This window comes from Eutrigla gurnardus (genome assembly GCF_963514095.1).
Source record: "Eutrigla gurnardus genome assembly, chromosome: 6".
Taxonomy (NCBI): domain Eukaryota; kingdom Metazoa; phylum Chordata; class Actinopteri; order Perciformes; family Triglidae; genus Eutrigla; species Eutrigla gurnardus.
This window is the reverse complement of record NC_139920.1, coordinates 6486164-6498675: the sequence shown is the minus strand read 5'-3', so window position 1 is coordinate 6498675 and position 12512 is coordinate 6486164. Positions and strand designations below refer to the sequence as shown.

At 45.1% G+C, this 12512-nt stretch overlaps 1 protein-coding gene across 2 annotated transcripts in view; it reads left to right on the top strand.

Moving 5' to 3' along the window:
- LOC311014758 (protein Niban 1-like) overlaps positions 1-12439 on the top strand; it is a 32765-nt gene extending 20326 nt beyond the window's left edge. The window contains exons 5-15 of one of the 2 annotated variants that reach the window (XM_084011550.1): positions 1523-1687; positions 2505-2620; positions 6179-6283; positions 6584-6746; positions 6830-7017; positions 7734-7880; positions 8424-8534; positions 8736-8843; positions 8963-9074; positions 9157-10424; positions 10461-12439. In XM_084011550.1, the coding sequence (XP_083867676.1) occupies positions 1523-1687; positions 2505-2620; positions 6179-6283; positions 6584-6746; positions 6830-7017; positions 7734-7880; positions 8424-8534; positions 8736-8843; positions 8963-9074; positions 9157-10424; positions 10461-10607 (2630 nt within the window). In that variant the 3' untranslated portion in view covers positions 10608-12439. Of the gene's footprint in view, positions 1-1522; positions 1688-2504; positions 2621-6178; positions 6284-6583; positions 6747-6829; positions 7018-7733; positions 7881-8423; positions 8535-8735; positions 8844-8962; positions 9075-9156 lie in introns of both variants that reach the window. The other variant, XM_084011549.1, reaches the window with a different exon arrangement.
- The last annotated feature ends 73 nt before the right edge of the window (positions 12440-12512 follow it).

The following is a 12512-nucleotide window of genomic DNA, read 5'->3' as shown; positions in this document are numbered from 1 at the left end:
TTTAATCGTACCCATGACTGTGCTGAACGTCCAGCTGGAGAACTGGTCTCAGGTTTGACCAGGCTCCGGTCCAGACTGGTTCCAGGGTGTTAACTGTGTGGTTTAAGCAGCCGAGTGACGGTCTCTGTGACGGCCGGATCAGACTAATGCTGCCTTCAGACCACAGGACTCACCTGGATTAACCTGCATCTCCACACCTGAGCCTCGCTGCCTTCACTCTCCTGTTTCTAACCTGCTCAGCACTCAGGCAGCAGGTCAGACACGCGTGACTGAGGAGATAGAGAGTTCATGAAAAATGATGGATCCATTTAGAGCCAAACAGACTATAAAGCAGGGTGTGATTTAGGGCGGGGCTACCTGGTGATTGACAGGACGCTCCCAAAGCTACTAAAATGATTTAGGGGTGCCGCTCTGCCACCTGTGTTCGTCAGATCCATCTGTTGCTCCTCGACAAACCAAAATGGTCACTTGACTGGTTGCAGAAAGCAAAGATGGGGCAAATGCTGAACTTTAAACGGTAGTCCACAGAGAGACATATTGTTGTTTAAAGAAGTGTTTGTCGCCACTTGACCTGAGGGCTTTTTCTTCAACTATAAGGAGGACAGAGTCTCATCTGGTCAGAGCAGCAGGAAACGACAACACGGAAGCTCAGTCGCCATTCATGCATCTCTTCCTTCACAGCCAGCGGCGCTTTGAGGAACAGTGATGCATGATTCATGTTTAAATGTGCTGATGACCGATTTCTAGAGCAGAAGTGAAATAAATGATTTCATTTCTCCACTTCTCCATTTTACTCTACTGTTGAACCCACACAGTAACCAATAAATACAGTGGTGCAAGACGTAATAGGTGTAGAAATACAAGTCATTAGGCAGAATGGCTCATTTCAGAAAAGTATATATATTATATTATATTATTATATTATTATATTATTATTATTATTATTATTATTATTATTATTATTATTATTATTATATAATTGTATAATAGTTTCTTTGCCAATTCCGTTCAATAATCTATAATAATATAAATATAAAGAAGTAGAGCAGAGTAAAAAGTACAATATTTGCCCCTGTATAGTGGATAGAAGGATAAAGGAGCATAAAATGAAAACACTGTGACAAGTATCTCAAAATTGTACTTAATTAATGAGTTAATTAGTAATTAGTTACCTTCCACCATCGCTGAGTTGAAATAGGGTGGAATGTGTTGGGAAATGAAGAGACTTTGAGACCAAAAGAAGGATGTGGTCATTAGTTCTGGATATTTCTGGTTATATATTGTGTCATGGGCAGAAGTGTAGGAAGTGACTGTCGATGGTGCTAGAAGAAAAGTAAGAGGTTAACTCAAGGTCATTCAGCCTCCGAGGAACATGAATATCTGTGTAAAATAATCTCTGTCAAGTTGGTTCAAGTGTGAAGCAGACCGACTAAGCATCACGCCGACTATGGCTAAAATGAGTTTCCATTGAGTTTGCTGATGGCTGTCAGCTGATCTCCACATCTTCTAATTCTTCTGGCAGATGTGAAGGAGGACTTTGCTCCTCCTCTGTCGGGGATGCCTGGACAGTTCCCCGTCTACCTGCGTCTGCCCTACAGGAGAGACTCCTACTTCTGCTTCAGACAGGAGGCCAAGCAAGCCGCCTTCCTCTCCATCCTATCGGACTGCATCCGGCACCAGAACCAAGGTGAGATGCTTCTGTGCAGCCACGGCAAAGCACGGCAGCTACCTGATCCTTTTAGGGCTGGGCATTGAATCATTGCTGGTGCCAATGATGAAAACGTTTTGCCTCTTCTGCTTACTTTGGGGGTTTTCTCTCCAAAATCAAAATAAGCGGACTTTACTAAACGAAATCCAGTCCAAATATTTGGAGAAATATTAGATAATACTTCTTCTTAGTTTGAGTCAAACTTGTCAAAAACACACACGAGCTCTGAGAACCTTTTTAGAATATTATACTGGTGAGAATGAAATGTCTCTGGGCTTTGGACTTTAAAGACATCATGGACTGTTTAAATATGATCTGTCATTTTAGAGACTAAATGATTCATCAGTAATGATAATAGTTAGTGACTACAGTGTCACATTGATTAAACATGAACGTTCCTGTTTGAATAGATGGCCACTAATGATCTGTGTGTTACACACGAGTGATTCAAGCCGTGACTAACAGCACTGTATCATCATCATCATCTTCATCATCATCATCTTGTAACTCACTGAAATTGATTGCAGCTGAGCGTGGATTTAGGTTTTGTGGTATCACTTGAACCACTTTTGACAGTTGCCATGGCAACCGACTCGCCACACCAGCTCCGAGGAGCAGAGCCCGACCTTTTTATAATCACGTCGGAGCGGAACATCTCTGCTCTGTGCAGTCAAGCGAGTGAATTCACAGCTTAAAACAAAGTGAACATCAGACACACAGCGCATATTTATGTGTGTGTGTGTGTGTGTGTGTGTGTTTGTTTTGTTAATCCCTCCGTCTCTTCCCTCTCTGCCAGACTTCCTGAAGAAGAAGACGTGTGAAGTGCAGGCCTTCCTCAAAGCCATCCAGCTCTACAGACAGGACAAAGACAAATATGAGTCCTGGGACATGCTGATAGGAAGTGATGTCAGGGTACGTCCCCAAACTCTCTTCTGTGATTGGTTTGTTCAGATCCTCAGTAGACGTCGCCACAGCTGCAAAATGTTGTTACAGGATCCATCTCCGCCTGTGTTAAGGGATCATTGACTTAACTTTTACAACACACGAAAACATCTCATGGACAGAAAAGCTTTGTGTACGTTGTTTCATCAAACCTCCACCTGCAGTCTGAGTCTGGTTTTCCTCTCTGATGGAGCTTTATGTCTGTCAGCGACTGAAGCATCCATGAAACAGACATCCAGCGTGGAGACCACAGCACACTGTGGTGATGATGATGATGTCTGAACCAGACATTTGTCCCTCTATCAGTTTCTCCAGCAGGGATCAGATGGACCAAACATATGATAACATGACATTTATTAAAACAGAATGTTTATGTGAGCAGGAATCCACAATCCTATAGCGATCTGAGGCTGGTATGATACGTGGGAATGGAATGGAGTTCGGGATAGAATCTAATCTTTTTAAAGTCGACACAGAGACTTGTTGAATGCTTGATTTAAAAAATATATAATTTATTTCCCTTTTGTTTATGATGTTTTTCATTTAATCTCTTATTGTGTTTTTTTTTTGTAAAGAAATGAAAACTACAGATTAAGCCAGGGATTCTCATTCTGACTTTTGGATTAATGCAGTTATTATGCATTAATGACAAAGATTAACAACCAGAGCTGTTAAAACCAGCGTTTTAAGAGCAGATCGTCCCAACGTGCTTCATAAAAGAGAGCAACATAAATACAGAATCAGGAAGAATAAGACCAAAAAAGTTGAAATCATCAACCAACGCCATGAGGTTAGCACTGTTGTCTTTTTTTCATTCTGATAGCTGTAAACTGCAAGCCGCCGGCTCAGTCGTCGCCATGTTGAGAGCTGTGGGGAGACAATCCCTCTGTTCTGAATATCGCATATAGCTCCTTTAAAAGTGCACACAGATATAAAAATCTTCCATACTTTTTTTCGAGTGAAACAGACGGAGTAGACAGACTGATGGATGGATGGGTGTCATGATGTCATTGGTTGGTACTAGCCGGTGTAAGCACGTGTCACATTTTGTTTTCCAGGAAGACAAAGATATTGGATTTTGTCATAACCATTCAAAGAACTGTATTTTTATTTTTATTTGTGATTTTTCTGCCTGTATTTTAACTATATGACCGGGGATGTGATCTAAATGGGTTAAAAAAATAGTGATATAGTCAATGTAATATTTTCCTTTCCCTGTATCATTTAAAGCTGAAAGTCAGCCCTCAAACCTCATCATCACCGTTTATTTGAAATCTACAAAATGCTGGAGTTCAGAGATGAAACGATAACAATCTCAAAATATGAAATTCCACTAGTTTCCTATGTTCTACAGTGTAAGTGCACGATGGGAGGATGCAGGACTATTCACTCTCACACTGTTTGCTTTGCTCCTCCAGCAGCAAACAAACCCGGAGAAATGACGGGAGGAGAGAAGCTTGCAGTTCACTCAGCGTCCTCCTTACTCTCTTTTTCTCTTCCTCCTTCCCCGTGCTCTCTGCTCTGCCGTTCGGCTTCCTGAGCAGGAATCCTCCCACGTAAAGGGTGTTAATGCCCCATTGTGCTTTTTGTTCACTCACATTGTGTTTAGTCACAATTAGTTGGAGGTGAGAGGAAGTTTGACTTGCTGCAGGAAACACACACACACACACACACACACACACACACACACACACACACACACACACACACACACAGACCCTTTTAAGTCAATTAGTTTTAGCCATAAGTCAGACGTTTCCTGTTTTCTCTGCTCTAAGCGTGCAGTTCATAAAAATACATACCAAAGTACACATGCATGCACTCACTCACCGGCAGCTTTTTTTCCCTGCGCATACCCCTCATTCACACACACACACACACACACACACACACACACACACACACACACACACACACGCGCACACACACACACGAGTCAGAGCTCGGCCATGAGAGGAATGAATGAAATGTTGGCAGCAGAAACACGAACAGTTTCAGAGTTTTAGAGCCACAGCTGCAAAATCATAAATCAGTCAAGTTGTCAGACTAGACAAACAGTTATTTCAACTAAGTTGATAGAGAGGTATATCATGTGTATGTTTATGGTCACATATACTTTGTTTGATAAATAAAATCAAGTGATTTTATGAATCAAATAAAGTATATGTGACCACATTCACAAGATATAATATACTGGAGTTAATGGTTGCAAAAAAAGTCCACATCCCAAAATAGCAGCGACAAGTCGTTGGTGACAGACTGTCTGTTCTTTGGCCTGTTCAGTGGATTTCTTCACATCTCGAGATGGAGCATTTTTTTTCATTATTATTTTCTCATGAAGCTTTTGCATTTTTGAATGAAGAAAATCTGGCACTTGTTGTTACTTTTATTCTGATCCAGCGTGGAGCTCTTGGAAGGCAACATTTGAGCAGCGAGTGTAACAGTTGTCTGCGTTGTGTTGTTTAGTTGCAAGAAGGACCGACACTCTCGTAGCTTCAGGACCGAACTTTTATTGCCTGGACAATGATACAGAAATGACAGCTCACGGTCAAGCACAGCACTCGTTCGGCACAGCTTTATGGAGGAAAATTAGCAAGTTAGCTTAGCCTTTGAGCTAAGGTCGCTAGTTATCAACATTAAACAAAATAAACCCCCTGTAACACATTTAGTTACATGTAAAACTGTCGCCAGCTTCCTGAACATAATATCTTGATAACTGCATTATCACATTACATTGTTTACACAGTATTAGTAGGCTATAACGCTGTGCTTCGTGTAACAAACCTACCATGGGCTCAATCCTTGCATACTGGCACTGTGTTTACGTCACAGCCCATATTTATGTGCTGAGGAGAGCCCTGCTAACCAGTGAGCGTCCGTGATACATGAATAAAGATAAATATGATTGGCTGTCACTGTGGAAGTGGAATCAACACCAAAACTCTGTTACACGAGCACCCAGAAAACGTAGCTTTTTCTAAATGCATTGAATGTAACATGCACCACTAAAGCACACCATCAATGGGAACGGTGAAGGTGGAGGCAGAGCTTGAAGCTCTGTCGTCTGTCAGAATCATATTGTTTATTTAATATGACTGGGGATGATTTATCATTTATTTATATGATTTACATATTGCATATTTAAAAAAAAACGATTTGTTTTGTTGTTTTTTTTAAACTCAAAATCTATTTTCTTCCTGGAAAACAAACTATGATGCATGCTTGCATCAGCTCGTACCAACCAGTAATATCATGACATCCGTCCACAGTCAGAGCTAGAGAAGGTGGTGAGTGTAGCTCGAGTGAATAATCTAAAATGATCCGTTGTGTTTTATAACAAGCTCACTGAAGCGCCTGAATAGAGGAACCTCTGCTGGTTCATGGTTTAAATCTTCGACTTTTAAGAAACCGATAGGTTGGTAACCTGAGACACCTGCTACAGACTGAAAGGGTTTTGGAGGCAGCTGAATGCTGAATGGGGTGTGTGTGTGTGTGTGTGTGTGTGTGTGTGTGTGTGTGTGTGTGCAGGTGATGGCCAACGTGGTGATGGAGCAGCTGCTGCCGTCTCTGGAGAAAGACATGCTGCCTCGCCTCAAAGCCAAGAAGACGGAGAAGAAGAGAGTCTGGTTTGCTGTGAGTCACCCTGTTAATCTGATACCTTTCCATATTCCCTATGCTGCTTCCTTGGCGGCGCAGATGAAAAGTAATGTTTTCATTTGAAAACTGGCACGGGAGCAGCATTTTAATCCATGAAGATCTGAGTGATGAATTGTGTATTCATGCCGGGGGCGTTTCCTGCATCGTAGTTCGTCTCTCATCTTCATACGGAGTGATTTCAGTTTGTCAAGCAGTGAGAGAGGAAGAGAGCTGAAGAGATGGAAAAAGTAGACTTTACTTTTGAAATGACCTGATTAATTTGCTGCGTGAGCCCAGACGGTGGAGGCGGCGTACATCCTGATCCAGGAGCATCTGTTGGAGGGACTTTCAGCACTGAAGGAGGAATGTCGGACGTCTCTGCGGCAGCAGGAGGTGCTCATCCACTCCGACATGGACCCCATCCTCAACTCCAGACGGCAGCTGGAAGAAAAAGTCAGAGGTAGTGTTCACATTGATCCAGGAGCATCTCATAAAAGTGTTTGTTTGTTCCTCTGAGAATTACCGTCTGGTTTCCTCCTCCAGCCGTAGTGTCGGAGCAGGCGGAGAAGCTGTGCTCCGAGTCCGTCCAGCCGTACCTGGCCTCGGTCCTGGAGGAGCTGATGGAGCCGGTCAGCTCCGGCTTCCAGGAGGGACGGCAGCTGAGTGAAACCACCATGGACCAGGTGTGTCAGGACGTCCTGCTGCTAGCAGACAACGAGCAGCTGAAGAAGGTTTGTTCATAAGAAATGTCCTCAAACCTGACTCCGTCAGAATTAAAGGAGCTTATAAACAGGGTGGTGGAATAAACTGAGAAGTAATCATCTTTTACGGTCACCTCCGGATTTAGTTTCCTGTTTCCTGAACGCAGCCTTATTTATGTTTCTATAAATATTCAAATGAAGGCTTCACCTAAAAACGGTGTCTACCCAACATTTCTTTCCACCGAGCTGAAACCGGTGTGATTTAGGAACGGTCCAACCGGCCCTGCAGGGGTCACAACGGGAAACATGGCTTATTGTGTATTTGTGGTCATGAATTAATCATTTTATTCATTATGTCTGACATGAATAGCTCATTACTGATTAGTCGGAAACTGGATATCTTTGGGTTTTAGATTTAGAAACTGGAATGCAAATCTTCGCTATTTTTGTTACAATTAACAGAGAAAAAATCTATTGAAACGCAATAATACAAATACTGAAATCACAAATGATTTCAGTATTTGTAGGCACATGAATACCCCAATACAGCTGCCGACTCTCTGGGTGTCCTTCACTAACTGAAAGTAGTTCCTACCTTAAATACTTCATTTTTAGGCCCAAATTGGTTTAATTTCCATGCGGGGCTCCTTTCTGCTTGCCCCTTCACAATAAGTGTTCCCCTCAGCTGTATCCACATGAGCTTAAGAGGCTGTTCTTTAAAGCCCCCCCCTCTCTCCGTCCCTCAGGCTCTAGCCATCATGGCCAGACCCAACCTGCTCAGCTGCTTCCAGAAGATCGGATCCCTGCAGGAGAAACTGCAGCACCTGCAGGAGAGGTTTGGATTCTCCAACATCACCGGAATGATCCACAGCGCTCAGATCGACCTGCAGCAGGTACACACACACACACACACACACACACACACACGTACTTTTACTTAGATGGCATCAGTGGTTGAACATTTCTTCGGCCACTGATACACACAAAGCTTTGCTTTCTCCTCCTTCAGGCAGCTCATCTCTCTCTCAGACTGAGTGGGCGGAGGAATTCTTCTGGCTGACTCATTTTATTTGCCAACATTTATGACACAATTGTGATTGTAACGTATGTTCCTCTTCAAAACGCTGACCCGGCACTTCAGTCGTGTGAACGCGTGATGAATCTGCTGATGATATTTCACACTGATGGGGTTTCCAGCTGCCTGATTTTCCCGCTCTGTATTTGGCACATTAAACTGCCGTCTGATCTCATTGTGTGTGTGTGTGTGTGTGTGTGTGTGTGTGTGTGTGGTGTGTGGTGTGTGTGTGTGTGTGTGTGTGTGTGTGTGTGTGTGTGTGTGTGTGTGTGTGTGTGTGTGTGTGTGTGTGTGTGTGTGTGTGTGTGTGTGTGTGTGTGTGTGTGTGTGTGTGTGTGTGTGTGTGTGTGTGTGTGTTCAGCTGACTGAGAATGCAGCCTACACGTTCGAGCAGCTGCTCCACAAAGCCATCCAGGACAACCCGGACCACCCCGGCTCTGCCATCGAGAAGGCCAAGCACCGAGTGCTCAAGGTCAGGTTGTCATTTAGAAAACAAACACACACAAGCCTGTTGATGGGAGAACAGTGTTCATTTGAATCCACTGTTGATGTACAAGGGAGACTGGAGAGGGTCTTCATGGCATGATGCCAGTGTCTCAGTGTTATATCACCCTCGAGATAAAAACACAGCAGAGGACCTCGCTGACATGAGGTGCTGAATCTCCTCTTGCAGCAATATGACTACGACAGCAGCACCGTGAGGAAGAGGATCTCCAGGGAGGCTCTCGTCTCCATCACTCTGCCCTTCATCAAGAAGAACCTGGCCCCCACCTGTAAAACGGTGAGACACACACACACACACACACACACACACACACACACACACACACAGTGTAAACCAGACATGAACACGTGGAGAAACAGCGCCCTCTAACTGTCTGAACGCGTCTCTCTGTCCAGGAGCTTCAGGATCTCGAGCCGTTAATCGACGCCGACCACTCCAACTACATCCATGTGGAGAACGTGTATGAAAGCATCCTCCTGCAATCTCTGGACAAGGAGGTCACCAAAGGTACAGTGATACTTCAGTGACACACACACTCTCTCCCTGTGAGAGACCAGACGCCTGTAACCCTTCCTGTGTTCTCCTGCAGTGGTGAAGGAGGCGGCCAGCCTGAGGAAGTACAACCTGTTCACCGACAGCAGAGACCTGCTCAGTCAGTCCAGCCGCTCCAGCCTGTCCTCCCCACCCGTCTCCACTCCAGGCAGCCCCGCGGCGGTGCTAGCTTCCCCAGCCAAAACCTCCATGGAGCCCCAGCCCCCATCTCCTCTTGCGGTCAACGGTCTGTCGTCCAGCCCGGAGAAGGCGGAGCAGGCGGTGAAGAGCCCAGCCTCAACGGAAGCCACCATCATTGAGACGCTTTTGGGGAGGGTTGAACAAAAAGAATCGGCCCCGAGTGCCCTTGTCAGCAAGGAGGCGGAGGCAACGGCAGCTGCGGCAGAAGAAATCGTCCAAAATGTGAAGGTGGAAGCAGGCGCCCCCGTTGCACTCGAGCCTCCAGCTTTAGCAGATGCAACCAAGCAGAGCGAGACGCAGGAGGTTACCGTGGAAGCAGCTCCAGAGACGGTGATCCAGGAGGAGGTGTTTGCTGTTGAAACAGAAACCGCGGAGACGGCTGCTGAGCCTCAGCTGCAGAGCACAGATGCTCCAAAAGAGGAGGAACTCCCGTCATCAGAAACCCCCACGGCTGCAGAGAGCGTACAGACGGGCGTGGAAGCAGCAGCACAGATAGAAGCTCCTGCACCAACTTCCGATGCCACTAATGACCCCGTAAACACTGCAGCACAAGCCACTGGTTCCCAACCTGGAAGCAGTGGAGAACAGACACACAGTGGAAGCTCAGAAATCAAGTTAGAGGCTCCCTCTAGTGGTCAAACATTTGCACTCACAGCTGCAGACATCAACCTGGGCCTGAAGCGGCAGGAACGATTTACCACCTCGGACCCCAACTCTCTGAATGTGTCGGTAGGAAGTGAGTCGCCCCCGTCAGAGGTGGAGTCCATGGAGGATGGGAAGACAACGCAGAGCAGCCAGGAGGAAGTCTCAACGACCTCCGACGTCTTTGAGGACGGGGATAACATCATCGCATCGCCTACGAGCTCGGACGATCCAGCTGGGGACAAAGCTGTGAGCGATGAGTTACCTCCTCAGGGTCAGGCAGAAGCTGTGACAGGCAACGCTGCTGTAGGAGGGGCTGTGGAGGCGGGGGCTGGTGTGGAGGCGGGGGCCGGCGTGGAGGCGGGGGCCGGCGTGGAGACGGGGCCCGGCGTGGAGACGGGGCCCGGCGTGGAGGCGGGGGCTGTGGAGGCAGGGGCCAGCGTGGAGGTATGGGCCGGCGTGAAGACAGAGGCCGGCGTGGAGGCGGGGGCCGGCGTGGAGGCGGGGGCCGGCGTGGAGGCGCCCGATGCTACAAGCCAAGAAGGAGAGACGGCCTCCAGCCCTGTTGGCTGCATCAAGGAGATCCGTGACCTGGTGGTGGAAGTGATCGAGGTGGAGGAGCTGGTGAAGCGTTACCCCGGTGGAGTACAGATGGAGGAGGAATGAGGCATCAGGAGCGATCACATCTGCATTGCGACAGAATCCAAGATGTTCTAACCGTGTTCTGCTGCAGGGAACCAACGGTAGCCTCAAACTGTCCTGGAGTCAGAACATTAAGTCTCAGTGCAGAACCAGGAAACGAGACTCCTGGGAACATTCACAGAAGCTTCCATGAACTTTTTTTGAAAAACACATATGCATGAAATTATGGTTAATTATTTATACGAATCAATATATCGGCTGTGTCAGGTGTATAAAAGCAACATGTCTGTTTCATTCAGTGAATTTCTTTTAACCCTCGATTGCTTTAGCACCAATTTGATTTAGAAAACGGAGATATAGAAGTATTTTATTACGATTGTGGAGACGTTTCTGGTGTGGTTTAATGTATTTAAAGCAGGGGTGTCTGCTTCATGGGCCACGTAGAGCCAGTTTGATGTGGACCGGTCCTGAAAAATATTACATAACTATCTATAAAAACACTTTTAGTGTAAAGAAAAACGATGATCACAGTTAGTGAACTATCCATGTACAAACTAGATGAAGCCTGATCTTTCAGCTTCAACCAAAAACAGATGTTTCCTCCAACCTGCCAACAATAATTTATCTTCTCTATTCTCTGATGTCCTTGAACAATTTCGTATTTTTCGCTACGATAAGTCTGAATGTGGCGCCAAATATTATATTCCATGAGCACTGAAAGCTGCTGTGAACACAACAAAGTCCTCCGGTGGTCCGGTTCTGGCCCTCGGGCCCCATGTTTGACACTCCCTGTTTTATAAGAATAGTCGGACCTTTTAAAAATGTTTCATACGCTTTCTTTCTGAGAGTAGGATTAGAAGATGGATATCCATCAGTCAGGATTGAATTAGCCTAGCTTAGCATAAAACCTGGAAACGGAGAAATGCCTAGCTTTAACAACACGCCAAACAACACAAGTCATCAATGAAAACCTATGTATTTAATTTGTAGACAAACAGAAACGTAAAAAATAAAAGGGAATGGTGTGTTGGAACCATTTCTTGGCAAACAGCTTGTTGTTACAAGTGGTGGAAGTAACTTAAGTAAAACTAGTAGTATAAAAGTACAGATTCAAGACATTTTGCTATAGGAAACAAGTATTAGTAGTTTAAAGTATCGCACATAATTATGCATTATGGCTCTTTCCAACTAAGCATGTTCTATAAACTGATCACGCCGTTGTACTTCACTACAATACTTGTAAATGTAAATGTACTCTAAGTAAATGTTACTTTCCACCTGTTACAGGTTCCCTGCTGTTCCTCGAGAAATATTTCCAGGAAGTAACGCCGCATATATTACTTTCCTATTTGTTCTGACTCCAGATCTGTACTACAGGCAGACAATCGGACCGATTATCCATCCGAACATTTCACTCCCAGAAAACAAAGCACATGAATTAATTCCCCAACTCTTTAAATAGACTACATGAGAAAGCATCCTGTAGTCACACGTTTGGTTTTAATTAGTGCATTTTAGATAATAGAACAGATATTTTGATATATTAGACCAGATGGGCTCGCACCACTTCCAAATTCATATTTAAGCTATTTTTTTTTTATCCTACTGAAGTACTTTCTTTCCACTAAAAAGGAAACTGAAGAAGTAGCGCATTAAAGTGCCTTTACAGTACCTCCATGTGACCTCCATGTGCCTTACGTCACATGATGAAGGAAACCAGCTCTTGCTGCGTGGAAGCGGTTGCCGTAGAGACCGGTCCAAGTCTGAACACCTGTGCCTTTTAGCTGTAGAGCATCTTCCGCAGACATGGACAGTAGGAGCGTTTACAGTGCGAATACATTTGACCATTTACTGTCTACCATGTGAATGTGGGTTCATGGAAACGTGTGAAAATATTAATAAGAGTCTATAAAACAAACCTACCCTCAA